The sequence below is a fragment of the Zeus faber genome (assembly GCF_960531495.2).
Source record: "Zeus faber genome assembly, chromosome: 5".
NCBI classification, from domain to species: Eukaryota; Metazoa; Chordata; class Actinopteri; order Zeiformes; family Zeidae; genus Zeus; species Zeus faber.
The window spans coordinates 11,502,087-11,516,692 of NC_137192.1; the positions used below are offsets into that span (position 1 = coordinate 11,502,087).

Genomic DNA, 14,606 nt, shown 5'->3' on the forward strand with positions numbered 1-14,606 from the left:
AAATAATAAACACACAGTGTCAAAATCAGCAAATTCACTTTTGTGGGAACTGAAAATTGCAGCAGCAGTCCATATGTGCAGCTGTACAGTCACATGAGCGGGATCAGGTCACGTGATGTATTTGTCATTGACGTACAGCAGATATACCCAGTGACACCAAATGATAAGAACATTTGATTTCTCCGATCATGGATATAAACTCAAAAAGATTGGACGACAAGGCAAAAGATATTTAACAGTCAATGGTTTATTATGAACACACAATTGAATGAAAATCAGAATCGGCCAAAATCTGAATCAGCAGGTCAGAAGGTCAAGAAAATTGCAGTCGGTGCATCTCTAGTTGGTAAACATGCTGGTAACTTTACAAGCTGATGCATTTCAGGGGGTATATCCTATTAATATCAATGTGTATACTCTATGTAGTTAGCTGTAGTAGCTTGCATATGATGTGATGAGCCCTTTTACGACACGGCCACTGTGTGAATAACTTATGGAGTCAATTAGCTGCAGTAACTCAAACAAAATTTGAGACTCCCTGTTACACTGTTGTGGTCCTCAAAATATTTTACAAGGCTGGCAGGTTTGCGGTTCGGTACATATCACAGCTTTGGGGCCACGGTAACGGTACGGTTTCGGTATCTTTATATTTCAGAGAATTTTTCAAAAAAATAGAAAAATGTAGAAGGTGTAAAAAATGTTTTTGGAGTAGTCTGCCACAAATAACTTGTGTAATGTGGTATGACTGTGGGGGAGTAGAGACAGGGGGGTTCAAGTTCATTGGTGGGTTGTTAGAATTTGCACAAGTTCATCTGATTGGAGGGGAGGTGTCCAGGATAGTGAGTAATTAAAATATTCATTTCCACAAAAAAAAAATATATATATATACAATAAAGATACTGTATATATATATATATATATATATATATATATATATATATATATATATATATATATATATATATATATATATATATTATATAGGATTATTATTATTATTATTATATAATTTTAAAAACATTTTGCAATAAAAGTAATAGATTAAATTAAATTATTTTTTGTTTAGACCTCCCAGTGTGTGTGTGTGTGTGTGTGTGTGTGTGTGTGTGTGTGTGTGTGTGTGTGTGTGTGTGTGTGTGTGTGTGTGTGTGTGTGTGTGTGTGTGTGTGTGTGTGTGTGTGTGTGTGTGTGTGTGTGTGTGTGTGTGTGTGTGTGTGTCTACGCCTTGTGAACCTGACCTGACGGTGGGTGCGCTCCCTTTCAGCCACTTCCCGGCGAGGGAGGGGCATAGGCTATCTCTCACATAGAGGGGGAAACATTTTCCGGCGGCAGGAGACAGCAGCATAAACAAACAACACAACATAAAACTGTAAAACTTGAAGAAAAAAAAAAGAAGGGCTCATCACCCAGCGAGACTGTGTTCCCTTCATTCCTACAAACGAGCCGTTCAAAAGAATCTTTCAAGAGAAGTTTGTATTACAGAGGGACACGGCCATCCCAGGGGGTTATTTTCCAACTTGACACATTGATTGATTACACTCTTTACTAAAACATTTCTATGTAGTTTTATCTCGTGTTTCTATGGAAAAGGCTGCGTAGCTACGCGCAGTTGGAAAAAACAAGACCTCATGCGCAAAAACAGAGAAATGCTGCGCGGCTCCACGCGGACACCGCACAACTGACGTGGCCGGTGGAGTTGCAACAGTGGATTTAATAGGACGCAGCACTTACTGCACGCCGTGCCGCGCCCGTACACTGCGCCAACGCGTCCGGTGGACTTCTACCATGAAACCGAAATACCGCGCTTCATGTGTGCGTATTGAGGATCTCATTCATCTCATTGAACTCATTGCATCGATCCCGACACGACCAGATATTAAACCTGCTTGATATCTCTCGGCGAGTGCTCAGCGAGCAGTCGGATCGCATTAATTAAATTAAGTAAACTTCTCCACTCAAGTTTACAGTCTGAGTGCAGCCGTCTTTGCACTACATTATCAACTACATCACATGACCTCTGGCTTGCTCGACTGATGAACCTTGCTCCGTTCAATATTCAAGTATTATTATAATACAAGATAAGATGAGATAAACCTTTGTTAGTCCCACAACCGGCAAATCGTTCCAGCAGCAAAAAGGGGACGGCAGAAAATAGAGCATATCAAGTACACACTAGAAACTGTGTGTGTGTGTGTGTGTGTGTGTGTGTGTGTGTGTGTGTGTGTGTGTGTGTGTGTGTGTGTGTGTGTGTGTGTGTGTGTGTGTGTGTGTGTGTGTGTGTGTGTGTGGTGTCTACTGGCTGCACTGTTGGTTATACAGTCTGACAGCCGCAGGAAGGAAGGACCTGCGATCGCGCTCCTTCCCACACTTTGGGTGAAGCAGCCTATCGCTGAAGGAGCTCTCCAGTGCCATCTCCAGTGCCATCATGCATGGGGTGGGATTCGTTCTCCATCATGGATGACAGCTTAGCCATCATCCTCCTTTCTCGCACTGGGGAGACTGGTTCGTTGTGGCCCGAGATGGTTTTGAGGCCCCTCCAGACTCCCCTGGTGACTTTTGCTGCAACTGGTCCTCCATCTTTCTTCTGTAATTGTCTTTCCCCTCTCTGATCTTCCTCCTCAGCTGTTTCTGTATCACCTTCAGCTCCTCCTTGTCTCCTGATTTAAAGGCCCTTTTCTTCTCCTTGAGGTGAGCCTTTATATCCGGGGTAATCCAGGATTTGCTGTTGGGAAAACACCGTACAGTCCTGGTGGGTACAGTGTTTTCCACACAGAACTTGATGTAATCCGTGATACAGTCAGTGAGACCGTCGATGTCTTCCCCATGAGGAGCACAGAGTTCTTCCCACACAGTAGAGTCAAAGCAGTCCTGCCGAGCCTCTTCAGTCTCTTCAGACCACCTTTTCACTGTGCGGGTCACGACTGGTTGCCTGAGCACGAGAGGTTTGTACACAGGCAGGAGATGAACCAGGTTGTGATCTGATCTTCCCAGAGGGGGAAGGAGGGGATGAGTTATATGCCTCCTTGGTGTTGGAATATAACAAGTCCAGTGTTTTATTGTCTCTGGTGTGGCATGTCACGTACTGGGAGAAAGTGGGCAGAGTGGAGGACAGAGAGGCACGATTAAAATCCCCAGAGATGAGAAGGAGGGCATGTGGGTGCTGTGTCTACAGCCTGCTCACAGCTGAGTGCAGGACATCAGCGGCCGCTTGGGCGTTAGCAGAGGGAGGGACATACGCTGCGATCACAACCACGTGCGAAAATTCCCTCGGGAGATAGTTCGGCCTCATGCTAACGGCTAGCAGCCATGTCCTTACAACAATGTTCTTCCTTGATAGTGATGTGCCGGGGGTTACACCATCTATCATTCACAAACACAGCCAGAACGCCTCCTTTCCTCTTACCGCTCTCCACTGTCCTGTCCACCCGCAGCAGATGAAATCTGTCCAGGGAAACAGCCGCATCTGGAGTTATGTTCTCGTATATCGATAATATACAATAATATTATTACAAGTGTGTTTAATGCAAATCATCTGCTGTTGCCTGACACAACTGTTAATTATAACTTGATACTTGTGTCTCATTTGGAATAATGGCTCATAATGATTGCACAGGATGAAGTTCATCTCAGGTTATGTGTGACAACTAGTGTGAAAGATGCACCTTGCCTGTGTTGGATACACCTTCTCGGTTTTGGATTAGTTCAGCAAGGTGACATTATTAACAATGAAGTTCAAATCATGAGGAGCTTTGTACGACACGGCCTGCCGTGGTCTATAGTTTTTTTTAATCTTTTTTTAATTACAGTCCTTGTCATGAACAATCCTCCTAAGTCTGCATTGTGGGTGAAAGTAGGCGTTCGGCAGGCTTGCAAAGCCTCTCACCTCCGATAAATTGGCAAGACATTTCCACTGTTGGTGGGTGTTTGTTTGTGTTGTCTCTGGGTAGCTAGTTGGTGTTTTGTTTTCATAACACATTTGATATCCAGATTTTTCCTACTAGTTTCTGTCTTTGCTGACTGCTAAACTTACTCTGCCCGACTGCACGTTTTCCACAGCCTTTGTCTGCAACATATACCGAAGTCTAGCCTTTCTCTGTTCTTCTTTCAGTTAACCATGCGCTCTAGCCAGAGAAGTCAAATACAGACAGTTTTGCTATTGACCTAAGCCTGTTCACCCTGAGGCCAGAAGGCCTTATGACCAGAAGTGGTTGCTGCAAACCCTGAACCCAGGGGCTGGGTTTCAGGACTGCTGGCCAGTGTATTGAGGGCTCATACTGTATCATATGTTTAGGGAGACTTTGTCTTATGATATTTGAATTGCTTCAATCCCACTTCTGCTATCATTACAGTGACATCACAGATAGCGTAAATTCAAGATGGATTCAAGATTAAAGATGTTTATTTGTCACATATACATACAAGCATACATATATCAGAATCAGAATCATACGTAGTGAAATTACATTTAAAAAACAACAACAACAACTGAGTATCAAAAAACAAACAAAACAAATCTTTTCTCCCCTATTACTACTTTGGCAGTATTAAGTATTGGGACATGAATACGATTGATAAAATATCTGTTTTATAACCTACACTCTGTATTTTTGTTTTACTTCCTATTCAGTACCAGCCTTTTTTTTGTCTCACGTCAACATAAAAGCAGTTGCGGAAACATTAGCATCATTTGTCTCCCCTGGTTATGTGTTTTATGACCATGACACTACACCTTTTCTATCATGCAAAGTTAACGCCGATTTCCCCAATTTATCTTCTTCTGTGTTTCCTATTGTCAGTAGCCAGCAGCCAGCAGCACACTTCTCAGCCACAACGTCCCAGTATTTATATATCGATGTGGGCTCCGTAATGCCTGCCACTACAGGTCAGCACTTTGAGATTGAAAAGCACAGAGGAGGATAGATGGCCCTTTGCGGGTCAATCGACGCCTTCCGCTAAGTGATTGCCTTCCTCTGTTATCAATCAGGCGACCCTTCAGAGCCCCGTCATTCACACTGTCCCGCCTTTTGAAGGATGTCGGCTCATTTTCTTTTAAGCATCGCTGTCCGAGATTAAGGGAGACACAAAGAGGGGTGTGGCGAGCACAGAGTGTACATAACTAGATTGACGTTTATGTAACAGCTCCTTGAGGAGCCGTTAAGTACGTAGGGATTTCCAGTGATGCCTGCGGTACGGAAGGGCCTCGGGGGGCCCAGCCCGGCCAGACTGCACATTGAGTGTGGCAATAGTGACTTTTGAATAATAATTATTAATATATATTCATCAGCCATTTTATGTAGGCGTTTCAATTGCACATGGACATCTTCTTCATGATATATGACTTTGCATTTTTATCTATCACATAACGATACCCCCAGTAAGCAACCAATCCAAGATGATGAAGACGTGGAAGGAGGGACCTACTCTTTTGATATTTGTACATTATACAGACTGACAAACAAAACAACAACTGCAGTGTTTGCGTATTGAACACAATAGTGTTGATGGGCATTAAAAAATGGCTAAATCCAATATCAACGTCACACAGTACAGCTGTTTTCAACCATGAACCATTATTATTCAGTGTTTATTGAAGTTGATCCTTCTCCATTCTAATCTGATGTGGGGGGGAGAATCCCTCTGCACGTCCAATTTTTAAAATGAATGAATCTGCCTCTCTGTAAAAAAAACATATGTACTGGCGCCAACCCTGGTTATGTTGCCTACCACGAAGGAGGCCCAAGAGGACTCTCTTAAACACTAATCACATTAATGGGTGAACCTTTTCTGTGGTTCAATACAGTGAATGTCTGGCATTTGCTTTACTTTCTACTGACAACATTTTTATTTCCTAGATAGCCGATGTTTCATTTGACATATGCTTTATAAAGGGTACTTCATAATTGTATTATTTGCTGATGTGATCATCTACCTATAAAAATATTCCCCTCCCTTTTCACTGGTTCTTATGGACTGTGTTCTTCTCCACTTTTGCCAAACCACTCTGTCAGTGTCAGAGAGCAAGTGGCAAATTAGCTTGGGGTCTGCCATTGAGGGCTACCCGTTGCCCTCCAGTAATTGAACTGCCCAGGAGTGCATAACCGTAAAAGCATAGCTGAAGGTGTGTGTGTGTGTGTGTGTGTGTGTGCGTGTGTGTGTGTGTGTGTGTGTGTGTGTGTGTGTGTGTGTGTGTGTGTGTGTGTGTGTGTGTGTGTGTGTGTGTGTGTGTGTGTGTGTGTGTGTGTGTGTGTGTGTGTGTGTGTGTGTGTGTGTGTGTGGTAGAGAGGGAGACTCTTTGCTGGCCCGGGTGTTGGCTTGCAACCTGTTGTGAGGATTACAACGCTGTGATATGTCTGGATGGGAACATGCCAGCACCAGATATTCCTCCCAGGAAGAGCTTAGACAGTAAGACAACCAGTGGAACGCACCAAATGTCCTCTACATTCCACTTTAAAGTCAAGGTGAATCGGAAAATGTGACTGCGATCGACAGGAATATACACACCACATACAGTATATGACTCCATTACAGAATTCTTACAGGTACCATGAGGAAAGGGCTGTGAAAAATGTCGTTAGTATTTGAGTTTCCCCTACGTTTAATCCAGCAGATGCTTTTTGGCAGGTTAAACTCTATGTGGCCCAGTGAAGTGCTCCTCCGATAAGGGTAAAATCTCTGTATGGATTCGTGAAGATGTGATGATGAATGCTCTGTTAACGTGCACTGTGTGTGGTTGGCTGTGCTTAGTCAAAACTTGTAGCCTGATCAAATCCATACTTGACTCCGCACCGAGCAAAACTTTTTGATGTCCCCCTCTTTATCTCACTGTAGAGTTGTGACACAGTAGAGCTGTGTGATCAAGGCTAATTGCATAAAAAGTCATATTTTGTGTGAACATGTCTGTGTATTGATTGTATGACTGTAATGTATGCAGTATTTCTTCCGCTATTTCGTGTCTGCAGCGGCCTTACAATGTCAATCATCTCTTCAAACACTGAGACACACACACACACACACACACACACACACACACACAGTTTCCATGGAAACAATATCCTGGGCCTCTCATGACTGGATGTTTACCCAAGATGATCAAAAATGGCCGTTCAAAGATTGTCCATAAATTGTGTGTGTGATAAATACATTTCACCTAATAATCACACTTGAACGAGTCTGTCATTCTGTGTTTGTATTTTACTGTAATTTTGTGTGCAGCTGGGCTTGAAATGTGGATGCCTAAAAGCTACGCGCGCGCACACACACACACACACACACACACACACACACACACACACACACACACACACACACACACAGACACACACTCTCTTCACAGCCTGGCTGCCCCTCAGTGGCCTAACTGTGTGTCTGAGGTCCAGATGGCCTCGCTGTGGGTGGGGACTGATCCTGGGTGCCAGACGTGGTGCTTTCTAGTAGAGAATGACTGGCCCGCAGTCTGACGAAAGGGAGAGTGTGGAGCAGGTAACCCCTGCGAGTGACAAAAGCAGGTGGACAACTTGCTGCTAGGCACCCACCCTGGCCTCCAGCATTGTTCCGTGCACTTGTGTATTTCACCAGCGAACCAAGCTGTGAGAGCTTTGTCACACTTCCGAGTGAACTGTTATAATGTTTTTCCTGTGTCTGTTGTTTTCATAATTGGCTGGCTTCAGCATAAGGATGGGCGATATATCAATATTTAATTCATCAGACATTTTTTGGTCTTTTACAGCCTCAACAGTAAATCGGGTAAAGCAATCATCTAAATATGCATTATAATAAATTAACACAATTCCCTGAACTTCATCGACTGTTGCAAAAAATGTCCACATTACCTATGATTGATGGTTCTCTTGTGTGTAAATATCTTATGAAAACCCCCAAAATATCCTCAAACTATCGATGTTCGTCAAAAAAATATTGTGATATTTGATTTTGCCAATATCGCCCAACCCTACTTTTGCTCTTTTGACAGAATCATGATCGGGGAGTGGAAATACAAAGCAGCTGACATTTTATACGGTTGTCCTGACCTGTTTTATTTGTGCCTCCTACTTAACAGGAAATAAGCTCAACAAGGATCTGAAACACTACCTGAGTCAGCGCTTCCAGAAGTCCTCGCCCGACCACGAGCTGCAGCAGACCATCCGAGACAACCTCTACCGCCACGCCGTGCCTTGTGAGTATCTTCTCGTGTTTCTTCCTGGGTTACAGCGTAGTTTGGTAGTTTGATCCAGATCAGGGAACAACGTTTTCCCTGCATGAGCGGTCTCAGCATGGGGATGGGGGCAGGAGGGACCCCAGCAGACTGAGACTGACAGGGTGACACGTTTGTCGTGTAAATAAAGTTGTCAAAGTGACTAACGTGATTAATTTGTGAGATTAATCACTGTTGTCGTAACATTTTCACAATTCGTTTGTGTTTTTAGAAAAGAGATAATTTCCATCCAGAGTATGAACAACAATTATAATTAATTAATGAAATTCTAAAGCAAATATCAAGATTAGTTTTAAAATCCGTCTATAAAATGTCCTGGAAACTTTAAAGAGATTTGTTTCAGGTTTATTAGGTTGAATTTTGAACTGCCTTTATGGTCATTTTATTGAAAGAGATGGTCTGCCCTAAATGTATGGAGAGCAAACATAATCAAGGCTTTAAACAATTTGCTCGCCAGTATTTACTTTCTTGGCTTCAACGCCGTACATTTTCCAGCGGCTCAAGATGTCGCCCCTTTTTTCTCAGCTAATTTCTGACTTCTTCCCCCAAACCCTCGCAAGCTTTCCCCTTAATGGCTCTCATCAGTGGGCTTTCCAATTAGTTTATTCACGACCCTCTCACGCAAATTAGGGTCAGTATTCTGGGGGCTTTTGGAGGGAGTTTATCTGCATTATGGACGTGGCCATATGTCAGCCAGACACTGGTTGAGGATGGGGTCTGGACAAAATGGCTCTTAATCACTCACAGGTCTACGGCCCATTAGTAAAAACCTGCTGTTCACTGTAAACAAAGCACCAGTGGTCTTTCCAAGGCCATGCGTTTCATGGGGCTGTAAAGTTTTAATTCTCATCCTCCACTTTTTTTTTCTTAGACCATTCTTATCTGACTAAACTATACTGACTGAACTTTTTGGTAAATGTGCGCCGAAGTTGTAGGGATTTCTTTGTTTTTAGGGTTGGAGAGCTCACCAAACTCAACCAAACTAAATGAACAGGCGCAGCTTAAGTAAAGAGACCAACTACATGTATATTAACGATTAAGATGGTCAGGAGAGGCCAGTGCTTGACAGCTTTGGTGTCTCCATGTTGAGGATCTGAATGTATGTTATAAGAATACATGTATGCATGGGTTTATTTGTGAATGAATAATTGAAAATCTAAGTCTACCTTTTTTTCTCAATTATTCTAATCATATTTCAGGCAAATGCACCGACACTTACTTACTGACACACACACATACACTATGATCCAAAGTTTTAGAATACCCCCATTTTTCCATTTTTTCAATTGAACTTGAAGCAGTTCAAGTCCAGTGAATGTAACCTGTAATGGCACGAAGGTAAGCGGTAAACTGCCAGAGGTTAACAACAAATGTTAAGCTTCCCAAAAACTGAATAATAATGTAAATTTCAGAGCTAGAGAAAAAAAGTGAAGAGAAGACTTGGAGCCTCAGGTTTAGCGGGTTAAGTGGCAGTAAGAAAGCCATTGTTAATATTGCAATATAAGAAAAAGATGCATGCCTGGGCGGTGAAACACCACCAGGGGACTATTGAAGACTGGCGGAAGGTGTTAGGGACCGAGGTATAAAACATTGAAGTCTTCGGTTCATCACGCAGGGTTTTGTTTGTAATGGAGGTGTTGTAAAACATTTGACTTGTAGTTTATGTGCACAGCAGTTTTTTTTCACATACTCTGTACTTTTAATATTGCGTATTAGCTGCCAAATGCATCCCAAACAAGTTGAACATGATTGAGACTTTATTTATACTGTAATGCCACAGTCATATACCTAGGATGTAGTTATATCACAGTAGTTATTATGTTGCCACCATCATCGACTTCCAATATCAAAGGAGTATTTATCACTCGTGTTGTTTTTGGAAGTATTTGTATCAGGATGTCTACACCACTTCCACTAAAGTGTTCCACCTTTCGATCCAATCAAACAATAGCAACTGAAAGAGGTTAGGCCTCTGCTTTGGTTATCTCTGGCAGGAATCACAGCCCATAAAGGAGCAGGTGGAGAGACAGATGGAGGAGAGAGTGTGTGTGCGCGTTTAGGTGTGTGTGTGTTTTTTATGGGTGGGAGAAGATGCCAACTCGCTTAGTTGGTCACCTTTGCTTTCCCACCCTTCTCTTTGTTCAATGTGGTTACTTTCTCCACTACGTGTGATGGGAGCAGAGCTAAAGGGAAACCCTCGGACACTGGGGGCTTCTCATTATTTCCGACTTCACCACGGTGTTGTCCACAGATCTCCCAATCTCCTCGAGCAAGTCTCCTGTTATGATGGAGGTGAAAGGGTCTAAGCTTAAAGATAAAGCTTAAAACTGTGTTTTTTTTTTGTTTTTTTTTTACCTAAACCTTAATTTTTTAATTATTGTGAGCCCCTCGCAACCGAGTATTGCAGCTTCATGCGTGTGCTGAAGCTGTAAGATAAGACTTTATTAATCCCTAGGGGGAAATTCAGGATTCTCTCTATTCTCTCAATACTGGATCAATTTGAAAGATTCTAATGCTGAGCTGACTCCCAACAGTCAAAAAACAAGTTTTCGGTTACATTCAGCTCTGAGATTTTAATATTACGCATGGTGTGCCGTGCCTCACCAAATGATTCTCAGACAGTCGATCATTGCAAAAAGTGAGCAGTTATTCCATAATTTCAAGATTTAAAAGAAAAAAAGAAGACAAATCTTTCAACTCTCTCTTCAAATGTTTGGCTCGGAAACCTTTCGATCGGGGGGAAAAAAAGAGAAAACCTAAACAACTTAAATACATTGAAGTACAATACAAAAAAATAAAAATAAAATAAATAAAATACAAAATCAAAATAAATACAATAACAAATACCAAAAAAAGTGATATTCAAAATTCGTGCGCACGATTTCCAGTCATGTAGCATTTGGTTTATTTTCAACTGCGGGACGAGTGCCAAAGCATTCCTGAAAGCCGGCGTAGCGTGAGGCAGCCGTGCTACGTGATGCGATGCACAGAATTACCTCAAAGCAATTCAGGGAACAAATAGACGTCCAGGCCGTCTCCAGACTGTCTCCTCACAGCTCCACCCCCCCCCCCCCCACCACCACCACCACCACCACCACCACACCCCTCCCATCATCACCCCCACTCTCATTCCCCATTCCCCTTCCTTCACACTAACCGCTGCCTCCCGACCCCTTCTTCCGCTGCTACCGCCACTCCATCTGCCTCTCCCGCTCTCTCATTCCGTCTCTCTCTCTCTCGCTCTCTCGCTCTCTCTTGCTCGCTCTCTCTCTCTCTCTCTCTCCCTTTCCCTCTCCCTCTCTCCCCCTCTTCCCTGACGTTTCTTCCTGTCGGTTGCCAGCGGGAAGAGCAGCAGAGAGAACAGGTCTGATTAAAGCCTTGGGTGTTTTCTATCCACGAGCCTGACGGAGGGATACTACCTTTTGTCTCTCCTCCATCAAGGCAAGTAGTGATGCTGTCCATCGCGGTTGTCATGGCGGAGGTTTGCAGAGGCGTGTGCATGTCTGTGTGTGTGTGTGCGTGTGTGTGTGTGTGTGTGTGTGTGAGCGTGTGTGTGTGTGTGTGAGAGAGCGTGTGTGTGTGTGTGTGTGTGTGTGTGTGTGTGTGTGTGTGAGAGAGCGTGTGTGAGCATGTGTGTGTTTCTGAAACGTGGGTCTGGCGGTGCAGAAGATGGGGGCAGCCCGTATATAGGCTAACAGGGCGGCTTGGAGGATGGGTGGGAGGCAGCGGCCAGCGCTGCGGGGGTGGGGTTTGGGGTTGTGGGGTGTAGGGCTAGAGAGAGGGGGATGGGCTGAATTGTGAGTGAGGGGATCGAGGGATGCAGACGAACGCACACACACACACTATAACACCAGGATTCAAAATTCTCCTGCTAGCTAGCCTCACTATACTGTGTGTGTAGATCGTATATACACACACATGTGCTGATTTAAAGGGTCTGATTGCATATACCGGTCCAAGGTGTTATTTTAATAAGTATGTTCATGTTAATACGGCTGCTATCAAGTCTGCCTGGCACCAGTTGTGTGTGTGTGGTGAGATTGCGCATTGCATCTGAGAATGCAACCATATTGTCTCACCTGAGCAAATCACACACTCACCATTGAAATGAATAGTGTGTTCTCCCAAAAGATGACTGTCTGCCTGGTGTTAGGTCTATCCGACTGAAGCTGCTGCAGCGTGAGCTGGAGTCAGACTCCATACGACAACAGTCAGAAGACATAACAAGAAGCGTCTTTCCATCAGAATATATTGTTTTTTTCAGTCTGATCGTGAGTAAAATGGACACTGTAGTTTAGTAAGTCACGGTTGACTCCCGTGTTCCAGTTGTCTCTTGTTTAGAAGTCATATTTAACCACTAACGACATGAAACAGATGTCAGCAGGAGGAAACAGGTTTATTATGATTTGTTTTTATAAAAGTGATGCTTCTATTGGTTTGATGTCTTTGTATAAGTCATAGAAATGTCGTCCATACTGTGAAGTCACTCTATTGAGGGTGACAATTTGTTTCCCCTCTCGCTACACCAAACACGCAAAGTAGGCTTGAAACGTATTAATACCGACTGGCATTGCCTGTCCAGGCCTCTTTCCCCACTGCGACGGTTGAATTAAGTCACCTCAAATTAAAAAGCCTTTCCTAACATTCTCAGATATTAAATGTAAAACAATATAACATTTAAGTGTGGTAGTGTTAAATAAACAAAATGAAATCAAATATGTCAGCATTGCCTGAAGGGATTAGGCCAAAATGCCCTTTTCTGGGGCGGTCCCCGTTTATTTTGCTTGTCTCTGGTAAATAAACAAACAAGCAAACAAACAAACAAACAAACAATAAAAGAAAATGTCTGGCCTGTTGGATTTTCAGTTGATTTTGTCGAAGTTCTGTGCCAAGAAGACGAGCATGTTTACCTTTACCTCCAGATTGAGGCATGAGCGGGCGGGGATGTGACTACATTTGCAGAGCTGTTAAAAACCTGTTCAGATGCATTATTATTATACATCATATTATTTTTATTGTATTATTAGTAGGAGTAGCGCAGTTGTTGTTTTAATTTTTATTAGGCTATTATTATTATTATTATTATTATTATTATTATTTATATTTATATTATTTCATAATCTCCTTTACACAGCCTCTTCAAGACGGAAATGTTGCGCCTTTATTCCGCCTCGTCGTTCTGTGTAAAATGGAGGGACACGGAATGGGGGGGCCTTGTAGATCCGCCTCTGAGCCGGCAGCGGTGCTAGTCACCAAACGTGGCCGAAGCGCAAAAGGCACAGCCGGCATGCCAGGACAGAGGTGTGACGTTTTTTGTTGGTTGGAAGCTGCGCCTTGTTAAAATAAACCGTAAACCCTATTAGAGCTGCAGATATTCGTCTAAAATTAAATTCTTTATTATTTTTATTTACATTTTTAACGCTCAAATTTAGAACGGGGGGTGGGGCCTTTCGCACACGGTCGTTGCAGAGCCGCAGCAGCTTCACACATTTGCCTCCTTTATGGAGAAGTTCTCACAAGGAGAAACAGTCCAAAAAAACATTTAAAGTCCCGTCAGAGCCTGGAGCCTGGAGACTGGAATGGGCCTTGAATGACTGTTATGGATACAGTACGGTGTGATCCGGTGGCGGTGCACTACCGGCCGCTCACGGCCCAGCTGTCAGCAACTCAGCACCGTCCTCACCCGAGGCTTCAGCGTTTATTAAATTCAATTATTCTAAATAATTTTATAATTTAAAATAATACTTTTATTATATCAGTGTCATTCTCCTGAACCGCATGTTCACACTACAGGCGGACGCTGTTGTGTTGTCCAAGACAGCACACTTCAGAGACAACGTGATTGTTGCAGGAAGAATCGTCGGTTTTGTCTTTATTCTTTATTTATGTATTTAAATAGGAATGGTCGATTATTTTCTACATTTTAGAAAAAAATTAACAGCTGGCGATTATGGCGTTTTTTTTTGCGTGTTTGTCGATGACTGTCAATGACTGTCAATCACCTGACTATGAAATAACCGACCCAGCCCCAATTAGTGCAGCAGGTAATTCTGGATAAACAAACAATATATTGGCATGTTTTTACAGGACTGACGTGTTCAGATAGGGGATCAGACATAACAAGACAGGGCGTTGACATTTGGTCAGCAGAGGGTTGAGTTTGGAGGAGGGCACACACACACACACACACACACACACACACACACACACACACACACACACACACACACACACACACACACACACCCAGAGCTAAACCCACACTTATAGAAGCTGTACTTATACACACTATGCATATAATACATAGCATTTCATAATTTAATAATAATCAGTTTTTCTTTCTATTTGCATTGGTCTGAGTGGATGTATGTATACATAGGCCTTAGCAGTATAA

General features: G+C 43.0%; 1 protein-coding gene across 1 annotated transcript in view; it reads left to right on the forward strand.

Annotated features, from left to right (window-relative positions):
• The window catches only part of magi1b (membrane associated guanylate kinase, WW and PDZ domain containing 1b), a gene marked incomplete at its 3' end in the record, with an annotated part of 152,110 nt that overhangs the window by 67,105 nt on the left and 70,399 nt on the right, over positions 1–14,606 (forward strand). The window contains exon 2 of the mRNA XM_080001543.1: positions 8,057–8,173. Coding sequence (XP_079857669.1) covers positions 8,057–8,173 — 117 coding nt within the window. The remainder of the gene's footprint in view (positions 1–8,056; positions 8,174–14,606) is intronic.